At 48.8% G+C, this 14,046-nt stretch overlaps 1 protein-coding gene across 1 annotated transcript; it reads right to left on the bottom strand.

Moving 5' to 3' along the window:
* Positions 1-279: 279 nt before the first annotated feature.
* On the bottom strand, positions 280-672 carry LOC117854566 (uncharacterized). Its single transcript, XM_034736796.1, has one exon. It carries the CDS (start codon positions 670-672, stop codon positions 280-282), a length of 393 nt encoding a protein of 130 aa, XP_034592687.1.
* Between the last annotated feature and the right edge of the window lie 13,374 nt (positions 673-14,046).

A 14,046-nucleotide genomic window follows, 5' to 3' on the forward strand; every position in this document is an offset into this window, starting at 1 on the left:
ATTGGCCTCCTTGCGATCTTGAGCAAAACGGTGAAGCTTTTGCTTGACCGGTCTTGCTATCTTGCTCAAGTCCAAGGAGTGCTCAGCCAGCTCCTGCGGGACACCGGGCATATCGGATAGCTTCCACGCGAATATGTTCGAGTTGTCCTAGAGGAAACTGGTGAGTGCGAGTTCCTATTTGGTAGAGGGGTCTCCTAGGCCGAGGCAGATCTTCTTGACCTTTGGGTTGGGCTGCAGCGCTGTGGGTGTTGGCTCCATCTCTGGGATCATGAGCTGGTTCTAGTCCACCTTCTGGACCACGCCGAGCATGGTGGTGGCTTTGGCCAAGTAATCCAGGGCTTCAGCGAGCTGTACCGCCTCCATGTTGCACTTGTATGACATCTCAACGTCACCGTAGATGGAGAGGACACCATTTGGAGCCGGCATCTTGAGGACTAGGTAGGTGTGATGCGAAATCTCCATGAACCTTGTGAGCATGGGTCTGTCAAAGATGGCATGGTAGGAAGTCTTGAAGTTGGCAACCTTGAAGGTGAGGTACTCCGTACGGTAGTTGTCGGGCATGCCAAAGGTGACTGGCAAAACAACTCGGCCAATACGAAAGGATCCTTTGCCGGGCATGATTCCATAGAAGGGGTCTTCACAGGACTGGAGCCGGTCGAAATTGAAGTCCATGCGCTTCAGGGTTTCGGTGAAGATGACGCTGAGCTTGCTACTGCCGTCAATTAGCACTTTGGGGAGGAGGGCCCGATCTATGGTTGGGCAGACCACCAATGGGTAGGACCCGGGATCTAGAATGTGTACCTAGTGATCTTCCCTGGCAAAGGTTATGGGCATCTCTGACTAGCGCTGATGCTAGACTGACCGTATGGAGACGAATTTCACCTCTCGCTGGTGCTGCTTGTGCTTGTGGTTGCTGCAGAATGCCTTGGGGCCACCCACGATGATGTGCTTGATGGTTCGGTCATTGGAACTCCCCGTTCTGGTTGGCACCTAGGTTTGGCTGGTCGCAGCGCTCCTCCCTATGCTGATCATTGCGCTCATCGCGTTGGCGGTTGTCGCAGTCATCACGGTCTTCGCGGTGGCAGTCACGATTGTCACAATCATCATGTCTGTGGTTGCAGTCATCACGGTGGCGGTCGTCATGGCGACAGTCGCTTCGGTTGTCATGGTCATTGCGATGGCGGTTGTCGCGATGATTGTCATCCCTACGGTAGTCGTTGCGGCGAGGTCGCTTGTACTCTACTGGGGCACCAAGCTCGTTCTTGAGGACTGTGCAGTCCTAAAGATTGTGATGTGTGTCCTTATGGAAGGGGCATGGAGCATTCAGGGTGTCATCAAACTCTTCCCGGAGGAAGATGGTTGGTTTGGCTAGGTCTGCTTCAGCAATGAGGACCTTGGGGGCTCTTTTTCGAAGTCGGGAGGACTCTGGTTGTGGTTGGTATTCCTCGTGGGTTGGAAGATCATGGTCGTCGTTCTGGCAATGCTTGCTGCCTTGGAACTGTACTTGCGCCGCCTCCTCTGTGTCGGCCTTGATGTTATCAAGCTGTATCATCTGCACGACCATCTTGGGGGCAGCCTCATACAACTTGCAGAATATGTTGTGGTTCAAAAAGGCCAGAACGGAAGCACCAGATGACATCGCGGTCCTTGACACCGACCAACCTATTGTGGTTCTCAAAGAAGCAGTTCACGTACTCTCGGAGAGTTTCGTTCTTTCATTGGTGGACTTGCCCAAGATTCTCCGTGTTTCTAGGTCGGCTGTAGGTAGCCTAGTAATTCAGAGTGAAAGCCCTAGCGAGCTGACCCCAGGAGTTGATCCTACTCGGAGGGAGGTTCTCTAGCCACAGGAGAGGGGCGGGACCCATCACGACCAGGAAGTACGCGGCCATCTGGTCGTAGGTGCCGTTGGCGGCTTTTACTATGGTGTTGTACGTTTTGAGCTAGATGGTGGGGTTAGAGCGGCCGTCATACATTTTGTTGATAGCCAGCTTGAATGAGGCAGGCCACTCAACGGCCCTGAGGCGGGGGGTGAAGGCAGTGAAACCATTGATAGCCATGTCGTTGTCGTCCTCGAGGTTGTATACAATAGGTGGTGCCCTGGGGTATCCATCATTGTTGCACCTAGGTAGGACGTTGGCATCTTTAGGGGTGCCATACATATGGTCATAGTCGGCGCGGTGGCACATCTCATGTTCTTGGCGCTGGCGGTCCTCCCGTTCCATGTTGTGGTCTAGCCTGCTAGGAGCACCTTAGTCGCAGTCGTACTCAGCGTGGTGGCGGAGCTCAGCTTCTTCTCGCTCGTGGTGCCAGTTGTTGAGGTCAGTGCGGAGGTCGCAGCGGTCGCGTAACTCTTTACGGAGGTCACACTGACGACCTTGTCTGTCGTGGTTCTTGGCATCGTCTCTCCTACCACCGTGGTGGTTTTCATGGTTGTTGATGTTGGCAGGTGGGTTGGCAGGTTGCTCCACCTCTTCTTCATGGACAGGCTCCAGCTGACCTCCACTGCGGTTGCCGTGGTCACCTTGGCAGTGACCGGATCTACTATGAGCAAATTGGCTTTGAGAGTGCCAAGTAGATGTGGACCGGGATTATGCTGACCAGATGTGGGCCTGCTCTTTGATCTGGGAATTGGCGACGTAGACACGTGCTCGGATCTGCTAGAGTGGCCTCAAGTCTGGAAGGTTTTCCAGGTCGGCGAAGGCAGCCCCTAGGTTAGTCTGGGGTATGGTGAAGACGTTGTGGCTGGCCTCCTTAAGGTCGGCTTACAGATTGCGGATGTGCATAAGGCGCTTGCATTTGCTCCGAGCACCGGCCTGGTCGGTGTTGTCACCATCATTAGCACGCGGTGGGTCGGTGTTGGCGGCGGGCGGTGGTTGGTGCTGGTCGCCTGCCACCTCCGCTCGTGTGTCAGCAGCTGGTTGTTGGCGTTGCTGGGCGTTGGCTTGCTCCTGTTGGCGCCGAACTGCATGGTCCCGGTTCTTGGCATTGCGATTTGCTTCCTGAGAAGAGGTTTTGCCATCCCTGGGTGGATTGTCGGCAGAGACCACGAAGGCTTCATGATCTGGCGTGGAGTTGCTCTCAACGTAGTCTCCATAAGGGTTCAGAGTCAGGACAATGCGAGGGATCTGAAACTCGCCATAGTCTGGAAAGTGGCAGGTATAGGTGGGTCTTCAAATTGGATCATGAAGACTACACGAGTTTCACAAAAAACGCAGCAGCTGAGTTCCTCAGACCAAAGGTGACAAGGGAAGGACCCTGCACGGACCTTGTTGAGCATAGCGCCTCCTCGAAGAGATCAATGCACTCAGCAATCATGTTGCTGATGCGATCTAGCCCCGCAATCAGGTCGGAGGGTGTGGGTGGGCGGGTCGCAGCAAGGATGTTGGGAATCCTCTCGGAGAGGGAGAGATCACCGACCTACTGGGCAAGCGTCGTGATGATCCTCGGGTGAAGTCCTTGCTCTGTTGAGGTAGATCCGACGGATGCTGAGCTGGCGGCTGATGCCAAGTCGATGGAGAAGGCGGTGGAGTCAGAGTCCACGAGCATGGTCCCGAAGCGGAGCTGGATCGGATTGGCAAGGAAGTCCTTCATGCTCTTGGGGAAGATGACGCCGGGGCGAGATGCCATCGAGCTCACTGGGGAGGATTTCACAATCACCCCTACCTAGCACGCCAACTGTTGGATTTAGTAGCCCGGCAGTCCACTAGGGGGTTACCCAAGTGGTTGATTTGTAGGCAGGGAGGATTGCGAAACCAAGAACTCGAAGGTGATCACGAGAACATGAAGGTTTAGACAGGTTCGGGGCTCCGGAGAGTAATACCCTACGTCCTATATATTTGGTGGATTGTATTGCTGGTATTGTTCGCGGAGAGTTGATGTGTCTTTGGGAGGCACCCTTGGCCACCTTATATAGACTGACAACCTAGGATTACAAGTCGATTTGAATCTAATCTAGCCAGTTGTTACATGCAAGGCAATCTGAGTCAGATTACAAGAGTATCTCATAATATCTGGACTAATTTGAATCACCCGGCCTCCTTGACTTGTACTCCAAGTATATTCTCATCCTTGGCCCGCACGTTCTGGTCGGACAGGCCCACTTGTCAGGACCAGCCAGTATCCTGGTCGGTGGGGACCCATGGGGTACCCATATCCCTCAACACCACAAGTGGAGGTTTATTTGGTGGATGGATGGATGGGATGTTACTAACTTCCAATGTAGAAGTCTAGTATGTGGAAGTGGGTTGTAGGTGATCTTGATCATGAAAGTATGAAGAATATTCCTTAAGGGTCACAACAATTTGGCAAAGCTCAACATGATAACAAGCAGCATATGTGTATAGGTTTTCCAATATGATCAACATATGGCTTTGGTAGGATGGAGGCATATCACTGAGGACCTAGCTATGTCATTGTTTTCATGATAAATTTCCTAAGTACATTGGCCAGAATAGAGCAAGGTTCATTTTATCATGCCATATCCCAAACATCAACAACCTAGGTAGCATGCTTTCCTAAAGATATAGGTTCACAAGCAAACAGGTGCAAGCAAGGAATATATAACATGTATGCCAACCATAAGAAGCATGTTTTCTGTTATATCCCACTTTTTAGAGCATTTAAAAATATGAACTTTTTAATTTTTTTCTTGAATTATAACACAATATCCTTTCCCAAAATATTCAAAACCTATTTTTACAAAATAAATCATGCATTAACCCACACATGTGTTGCACTTGGTTGTTCCTTTAACACCTCCCTTCTAAATCCTACAATAGAATTTCTGAATCCTTCATTGCCCAAACCCTAGAAATAAATTTCAAAGTCCATTTGAATATTAATTACATCTAAAACCCTATAAAATCTCCACCACATCTTAGTCAAACATTCCAAAATCAAGGAATCTCCAAAAAACGCTATCTTTATGACCTACACTTCAAATCTTGACAAAATTTCCAAACTCAGCTCAAACAAATCAAAAACCTATGGAAACTCTAATGGGCCAGCAACCTCCCTTTCAGCCCACCTGCCTTTCTGGCCCGCTCCCGCCTTCCAGCACACCATCACATGGCTCGGTCCATGTCACGTGCACACCGCAGCCCAACTCGCTCGCCTGTCAGCCCAGCCCAACATCCTCACGCAGCCCAGCTTGCCATCCCACCATGTTGTGCCCCAACCTGCCTCGCAGCCCGCTCACTGCGCACTGCCGGTGCCACCGCTGGTTGGAGAGCCATTCCCCCTGCTCTGCCGCGTGCGTCGCCACGCCATACTTACTGCACCGCCACGCCTCTTTTTGCCGCACCACCACCCCTGACACCGCTGCAAGTGTGCCTCCCCTTCGTCCACCCTAGCGCCCACGCGCTCATCCTCTCTCCCCATCTAAACCCTGCCAGACTGCACCACCACCGCACTGCCACTGTCGACGGCCTAATGAAATGCGACTCTCTAGGATGCAGGACGCTCAGCGTACCAACAATGGCTCCGCTAGCTCCCAGGCTCCGGGGCTAAGCGCCAATTACTACTCAGAATATCTCCAATGGCTTAGCAAGCTTCCAAGCTCGGGGGCTAAGCGCCAAATGACTACTCGGCGTGGCTCCTACGGCTCACCTGGCGCATAAGCTCGGGAACTGGACGCCCATTAACTACTCGGAGGAGGACTTGCATGAAGACTAAAGCTCGCTAGACCCTTGAATTGATTATTTAATCATTCCAAGGTTCGGGGGCTGATAAGCTACACCCAACAGTTGATTTTTTTCAAGACGAAGAAAGAAGATTCAAGATTTTATTAACACTCAGCCTGATTCTTCGATTCAACCTAAGGCTCGGGGGCTACTCCACATGGAGTGCGACTTTCGTCACCCTCCATATCACATTCCAAAGATGAAGATTACAAAATCAAGATGATCAAGGGCTTGAGCACACCATAGCCTCATGGTAGCTTTGAGGAACTTTGAAGATTCAGCTAGACAATATATTCGAAAAGCACCAAAACTACTCGGCAAGGATCTGAAAAGTACTCGAAGGCTACTACACTCGACTATGAAGCGCTCGGGGGCTTATCGGGGATAGATCCCTAGTACCCGTAAGGAAGGAAGAAGATAGACTCCTACTAGGATTCCTCTGTAATCCTACTAGAACTCATACCATGTAATCCTACTAGGACTCCTAACCGACAAGTAATCCTGCCCCCTGGAGTATATAAAGGAGGGTAGGGGTCCCTAGATCAGTAGGCTAAGACCTCATAGAACCACAACAGAGGACCAAATCCTCAACACAAAACAACACCCAAGCGCAGGGTGCAATATACAACACCCCAAATAGGATGTAGGGTATTACACTACTCTGGTAGCCCGAACCTGTATAAATCTGTGTCTTGTGTCCTCACTATTACCTTCAAGTTCTAGGTTGGACGATCCCTCAGCAACCAATCTACTACTTCGGGATACCCTTCAGTAGATTGCCGGGTATAAAACACTGACACGGGCCAGACGCATCCCCCTTCCTTCCCCACTCCTGCGACCTCCTCTACCGCATTAAAGTCGACCTCATCCCTCTCTCCCCTCCTCCTCTTGCTTGGCCGCGAACGCACCACACTCACTCGGATGCGCCACCCTGGCTGGCCTGATCTGCCCGCTGTTGCCATTCTCCTCCCCTGGCTAGAGCCACGCCGCCCAGGTCGCCCTCATCCACTCCGGCAATGTAGCGCCAGGTCGACCTCCTGAAAATGCTAGTCCACCCCATTCTTGTACCCTGAAGCTTACTTTAAGCCCTTAGCCACCTCAAAAAATCTCCAAAAAATACTCAAAAATACAAAAAAAATAATCCAAACCCATCCATATACTCCTTTGCCACTGTTCATCACAAACTTGTAATACTCAAATACCTCTTCCTTTCCATAATAGAATATCCATTTCTGTGTACGTAGGAATTCGCGGATGACCCAATCATCTTCCAAAAATTCCTCAAAAATTCCCAAAAATACTACAAAGCCATCCAAGCCTATTCCCAAACCCTGTACTTGGTCATCTTGTCCAGGCTTCACCTCATTAGTCGAAGTGAGTCCGTGGAGTAAGCTCTGACCTCCATCCGCCTGATCTTGTCCAAGCTTCACCCTAGTGGTCAAAGTGAGTTCGTCGTGCAAGCTCTCTACTTCCACTTGACCTTTCCTGGCTCCACCTATCGCTGGATAGCTAACCTCTAGCACCAGGTTAGGTCGAAGCGATGCCCGTCATGCAAGCTCTCAAGCCTGACATCAAGACAACACCCTATTAGTTGAACCCAAGCCCAAGGAAACTTGACCAGCTCCACCCATTGGGTTGAAGCCAAGCTTGTCGTGCAAGTTTCCTAACCCTGAAGTCCACTTCCACCAACCAGTACCCAAACCATATCTAGGGTCTGTCCCAAAACCCAGTCGGGATGCTACCCAACTAAAACCTTGCACCTTGATCAAGCCATAATGCCACCCAACCTAAATCTCAATTATCGTCCAAACCAAACCATTGTGCTATGCAACCTGTTGACGCCAGATTTTGACACGTATGGGATCGACGTCAAGAGAGGAAAGAATTGGCCGATACGGCAGATTAAAAGGTTACAGTTGGGAATCGGCCGGTTGGTGCTACAGTTGGGAATCGGCCGATTGGCGCTACAGTGTTTTGGGCGATTGGCGATCGGCTGATTGGAAGGTTGGAGCGTTTGGGCCAATATGGGCTTAAGGTGGGCTAGAAAAATAAGATAGAGAAAGATTGGCCCGTGGGAGTATTATAACCAACTCCGATACGAGTTATGTTTGTAAATATTCGTTTTCGTTTAAAATTAGTGATAGATCCTAGTCAGTTAGGAAATCAGTTGTAACAGGCTATAAATAGCCATCTTTAGAGATTTCTAAAGAACATATCAATCAATACAAACAATCTACTTTTTCATCGTACTTTACTTTCAAGTCGGCGACTTCGCCAATACATCTTTTTCTTTCACGAGTTCGTATGGGTTGGTAGGGCTGCATCGACACGATCTCCGGCCGATTCTGTAAGTTCCATTTATCAAGTAATATCTAGGCTTTAACTTCAGGCGCATCGCTGTCGTTTTGTTTAGATTTATTCACAAGTTATCGATATTTACTAGAATTATAGGTTTTATATATTGGTCTAGTTTTATCACCGGTTATCCAGCCTGGGATTTATCATTATTATTTTTATTTATCATTATACAGCCGATTAGATCTATTTCAATTGTTGATTCGTAGCGTTGTCTAGTCTACTCCGGTAGATGCCTTACAATCGCTGTGTGATTGTTGGCTGTTTTATAGCCGGTCATCTTCATAGCAAATCGGCCGATTCGCTGATACGCTTTTCGAGACAGATTAGAATTTTAGCCGATCGAGATCCCTGGAATTTAATACGTTTCTTTTCTTGTCAATCAACAGGTCAGATTGACTGGCATGCCACGCGAACCACACTAGGGCGATCACCCGAACAGGAGCTAAGCAGATTCTCCCAGGTCGTGTGTCCGATGCTGAAGGTCATCGGCCGACTTTTAGCGCCAACACACTTTTGGCACGCCCGGTGCGACCCATTTAATGCCCAACATGTCAAAAGCCATCGAAATCTCCGAAGACAACGTCATCGAGATTACGGAAGCACATTTCAAGGATGACTAGAAAGAAGAATTGGCAAGGCATGGAAGAATACAGGAAGACATGCTTGCAATCTTTCAGTCGTACCAGAAGCGGGGAGACCATCAAGAAAGTTCCTCTTCCAACTCCCCGCCAGATCACCGTCGCTGAGGACTTGGGCAAGATGTCCGATATGATTCAACAGTCCGTTTACCAGGCCTTCATCGACCAATCTTCGGTGATGACCAACACGGTATACAATGCCGTCATCAGTTCCCTGGTTACCGGAGTAGCTCAAGGATATCAGGGGCCAGCGTACGCCCCGCCTATTGTAACTCTAGTCAGAAGCTTACCAGGCACATCTCACTTGGCTCCTCAGCCGTTACCAACGCAACATGGAGGATACAACACCTCAATGCCTCCAGGATACAATGGCGCGCCATGCTTTCAAACACAAGTGCTGTCTCAGCCTGCTCAGCTTCCCTCCGTGCAGTCGCTGCCCTCAAACTCAGTTACGGAAACTCTCCGATCCAAGCACCGTTCCAATCGGCTATCCGGCCGACAGTCCCACAGTATCAACCGGCCACGTCAGAAATCGGCAGGGGGGTAGATGCTACGGAAACACTCAGAAGCGCGGCGCCGATGATGCTGTACAATGGGACGGCGGATTCGCTATGCCACCAACTGTAATACCTGCCATTTTAGACATCAAAGTGACTTTGAAGAAATGGAAGCAATTCGTGAAGAAAAGAAAAAGAAAATGGTCAAAAATCAAATTCAGGTCAAATTTGACCGAAATTTGAATTTTGAATTCGAAATTCAGAAAAATTCGATAAAAATATGGAATGAAGGTGTAAGGGTGATTAGAACTCAAGGATCAAAATTTGGGACAAGAATTGGTCCTGAATACCTCAAGAAAATCAAAGAAAGAAAATGAAAAACAAGTTTACTGTTCCTCGTCCGACAATAGCTGTTTCAGAAAAACAGCACAGAGTTCATTTTTGGAAATTGAATTCTGTTGAATTTTTCAAATAAGTGGATCCAAACAACTATACCATGTTAAAGTATGGACTTTGGACAAGCATCTTTAGGTGTTGTTGGCCAGGAACAGTGAGGGGAACAATTTCGAATTTGAGCTCAAAGTCAGCACATTGTCACGGGTTGACTGTCCTGCTGAAATTACCTAAGTCTGAAACAGCAAAAATAGCTGAGTTTGGAGCCAATTTCAGAGAGATTTAGTGCAAAGCTTATGAGTGATTATGGGCAAAATGGAACCCTGGGATGTTGTAGAACACAATTGGGAAGAAGTTGGACTACAAGAAGAGGAGTTGGACCACCGAAATGATTTACCAAGCCGGGCAAATGACCACAATGCTTGACTGACGAAACTGAATGGAGGGATAAAAAGGTTGAGTCAATTGCCCGAGAAAAATTCAAATTTGAAGATTTTTGGATGTTTATCTCGGGCAAAGGTTTAAATATGAATTGAAAAGCTCAAGATTATCTACAACTTTGGTTAAGACACATATGCACCGTCGGATTGGAAATCGACCGTGATCTGGACCTGAAGTTCGGGCGCCAGAAAAACAAGAAAAGGGGGAGATGACAGAGTTGCGCCCGACGTGTCGCCGCCGCCGTCTCCGGTCGCTCGCCAGCGCGGCAGCTACGCCACCTCCTCACCACGCAAGCCTACGAGTAGACCACGGTGTCGCCCATGCGTGCAGTAAAACCTTCGTATATCTACCGTTCCCGCGCCGCCCGTTTTACTGCCGCTCTTTTCACCGCCGCCGCTTCTCTGTCCAAGCCGCCGCCGCCCAGCAAAATTCTCCCACCACACCGCAGCTCCCGTCGATTCCTCTCGCCCACTCCTCCATAGACACCCCAGCTGCACCCCAGTCGAGTCGTTGTCCAACATCCTTGCCGGTAGGCCCTGCACCGCCGCAGTTTCCGTCCGCCGTCGCCGCACCTCCTGCTTAGGGTGAGCACCTCCTTGCGCTTGCTCTCTTCCTTCTTGAGTAGTCGTGGGTAGGTCCTTGGGATGCTAGGATGGTGTAGCAGTAGTCGTTGGGGTAGGTTGCGCTGTCGTCGCGCGTAGCCGCGACCGGCCGTAGGTGCCGCCGCCCGCCGCCGTGGAGGGAATGGCTCCGGCCATCTCCCGAGGAGCTGTTGCCGCGCACGGGTGCGTGAGGGCACGGAGATGCTTTCCCGACCTAGTCCCGCCGCCGGTAGGGCGCTGGCCGGCGAGCCACGCCGCCCCCTATCGCTCCAGTTTTGGCGGGAGGAAGAAGAAGGTGCTGGGTGTCGGGGGCCCGCATGTCAGAGGAGGCGGGGGAGTGAAGGAGACAGGCCGGCCGGACGCAGAGGCCAGTTGGGCCGCGGTCTCAGAGGCCCAAGTGCGCGCGCGGGTGGCCGATGGGAAAGAAAGGCTGGAGGCCCAGAGAATCCAGCAGGCCGGCGCTGCGGAGAAAGAAGAAAAAGAAAAGTGGGCCGTTGGGCCATCACCGGTAAAAAGAAAAGAAGAGAGAAGAAGAATCGGCCCAGTAGAGCCCGGCCGGGGGAGAAATAGGCCGGCGGGTAGGATGAATAGGAGAAGAGGTGAGTCCACGCCACGAGCCCAGCGTAAGAGAGAGGGGGTAGAGTAGGGTCGCGTGAGAAAAGTTGCCGGGGGAGTTTTTCGGGAAAATTTAGATTTCCTTTATAGAATAAATAGTTTAAATCTGAATCTCACCATTTAAATCACAGAAATTTGTAGAAGTGTCCAAAATTAGTGAAACCAATTTTGTTAGGCTGATTTTATTTTCCTTTATGCATTAAAATTTTTATACCCTAGAAAAATAATAAAAAAATTGGGTATTTATTTAATGCCTTTCTTTTAAGGTAATTAAATAAATACTTAATCTTTATTAAATGCATAAAATATAGAATAACATTTTCATAATCACAAATTATTATTAACTCATAGGAAATTAGGTTTTCAAGTTAGAAAATAATTGTAACCTTTTCTAAAAATAAAAGAAAGGCCTTAAGTAAGGTTAATTAAGGAAATAAAAATTGTGGGCTAATCTTTTCGGGTTTTTGTGTGTTGGCTTGCAACTTTATCATGATAAATTGTATAGTCCTTGTTGGCTTGCAACTTTATCATGAAGGAAAGTTGTATAGTCTTATATTCAAAAATTTGCATTCCTAACCCCTGCATATGTTGTGCTATAGACCCCGAAGCACCAGAAGGAGATTACTCGGAATTTTCAGAAGGATCTTCGGAGTTTGAGGAAATCTTTGAATTGGTCCCCTGCGAGGCCAACCCTTCGGACAGCGCTAACTTTTTAAGCGAACAAGGCAAGCCCCGGTGCATTACACCTATTATTTTGAAGTCAATATTTCATGTGTCTTGTAATTAGTTAATTGCTATATGTATGCACTAAGTCTAGGAGTTGCTTGAAGCCCATTCGTATGTATGATCACCCTTTGTTTTAAGGACATCTTTGCCACTTGTTCAAACCTTTAATAGATAACCCAAGTCTAGAATTGCTTAGTTGCTTAAATGCTTGGTTTACCAACCTTAAGGAAAACTTTTGAGTCATACATGTTATTTATGGAAAGATGGCATGGAAATTGAGAAGCGGACAGAAGCTAGGGATGTAGTTCTGTCTGCTAGATTAATTTGGTTAAGGCCTGATTCGTTGTCTTAACCTTTGATCAAGTGATAATCATCTGATCACTTACTGGGTATGGGACCAGTAAAGCCCACTAGGTTAGTAAACTCTCTGATCGGGAATACTTCGTACCCGCGCTTGACGTGCTGGAGATTGGCAGGGGCGTAGCCTGAAACTCACATGGAGATCGGGCCAGACGTGGGGTCCCATGTGGGGGTGCGTCCCTGGGTCCGGGTAGTCTTATTCCCAATCATTGGTTTTACTAACCGAAAAGTCGTTACGTACGACCTGGACAGTGTTGGGATACGAGGTAGGCTACGCTAGCGCAAATCAAAATTTCTACCGCGTATAACCAGGAAGAACTGACGTATAAGGATCACGGGATTACCACTCGACGCACTACTGGTGCGGAAGATGTAGATATGCGTCGATGCAGTGAAGACGATCACGTAGTCGTACGTAGTCGATCAACGTAGTCGTACGTAGTCGATCACGTCACGTCCAGCAGCTCCTCAGCAGCTGGTCCACGTGCAGCAAGATCGCCTCCGGTGCCACGGCTCGTCGTCGGCTCGTCGTGGCTCGTCTGCGGCTCGTCGACGGCTCGTCCAAGTACGGCTCGTATAGACATGGCCCGAGTACTCCTACTCGGCCCAATAGTCGGTAGTGGCCTCTAGCAAGACGTGCCAACTCCTATACGCACACGAAGATCATATCAGACGAACCATCACAACATAATATACATGCTATTCCCTTCGCCTCACGATATTTGGTCTAGCTTCAAGCCGACCGCTCTTTCTCGATCCTGTGATTCGGAATCCCTTTGTAGGTTAACTCTTAACCGTACGTAGCATGGCCATGCATTTTCGGATCCGATCACTCGAGGGGCCCAGAGATATCACTCTCAATCAGAGAGGGGCAAATCCCATCTTGATTGACCATGTCTCATAGCATGCTTCTTGACAAACCCGAAAGCTACCTTTATAACTACCCTGTTACGGCGTAGCGTTTCATAGCCCCTAAGTAGGTCGATCCACATCTAGAATACATGCGACAATCTCAGGTCTAAGGACAAAGCGTATATGTCGTTTAAAGAGAGAACTACTTCTCGTGTTGGGTCAGTCCTAGCACATGTCTCCACATGTGTCCACATTATTAGTTCAACATCTCCATGTCCATGACTTGTGAAACATAGTCATCAACTAATACATGTGCTAGTCTAATATTCATGTGTGTCCTCACATGAACTCCGACTAGGGACAACTTTAGAATAACCATACAAGTAAAGAGTTTCACATACAATTCACATAACTGCAAATCAATTCAAGTAGCCTTTAATGGATATTCAATGAACACAATATACAAATCATGGATACAAATGGAAAATCATCATCTCTATGATTGCCTCTAGGGCATACCTCCAACAGTCTCCCACTTGCACTAGAGTCATTCTAGAAGGTACCTAATACCCATAGCTCTTACATGCGCATCATGCTTAGCCTGCGGGAGTGGTTTTGTCAACGGATCAGAAATGTTCAGATCCGTGTGTATTTTGCATATCTTGATCTCACCCCGGTTAACGAAGTCTCGAATGAGATGAAATTGCCGCATTACGTGTTTGTTCTTCTGGTGGTTCCTTGGCTCCTTTGCTTGCGCAATTGCCCCATTATTATCACAGTAGAGATTCAATGGGCTGGACGCATTTGGGAACACACCAAGCTCAATGAGGAAATTCCTTATCCAAACACCTTCCTTCGCGGCTTCCGAAGCCGCGATGTACTC

The sequence above is a fragment of the Setaria viridis genome, chromosome 1 (assembly GCF_005286985.2).
Source record: "Setaria viridis chromosome 1, Setaria_viridis_v4.0, whole genome shotgun sequence".
Taxonomy (NCBI): Eukaryota; Viridiplantae; Streptophyta; class Magnoliopsida; order Poales; family Poaceae; genus Setaria; species Setaria viridis.

Coding starts and splice junctions, on each gene's coding strand:
- LOC117854566 (XM_034736796.1), bottom strand. CDS start 672: ATGGACTTCAATTTCGACCGGCTCCAGTCCTGTGAAGACCCCTTCTAT.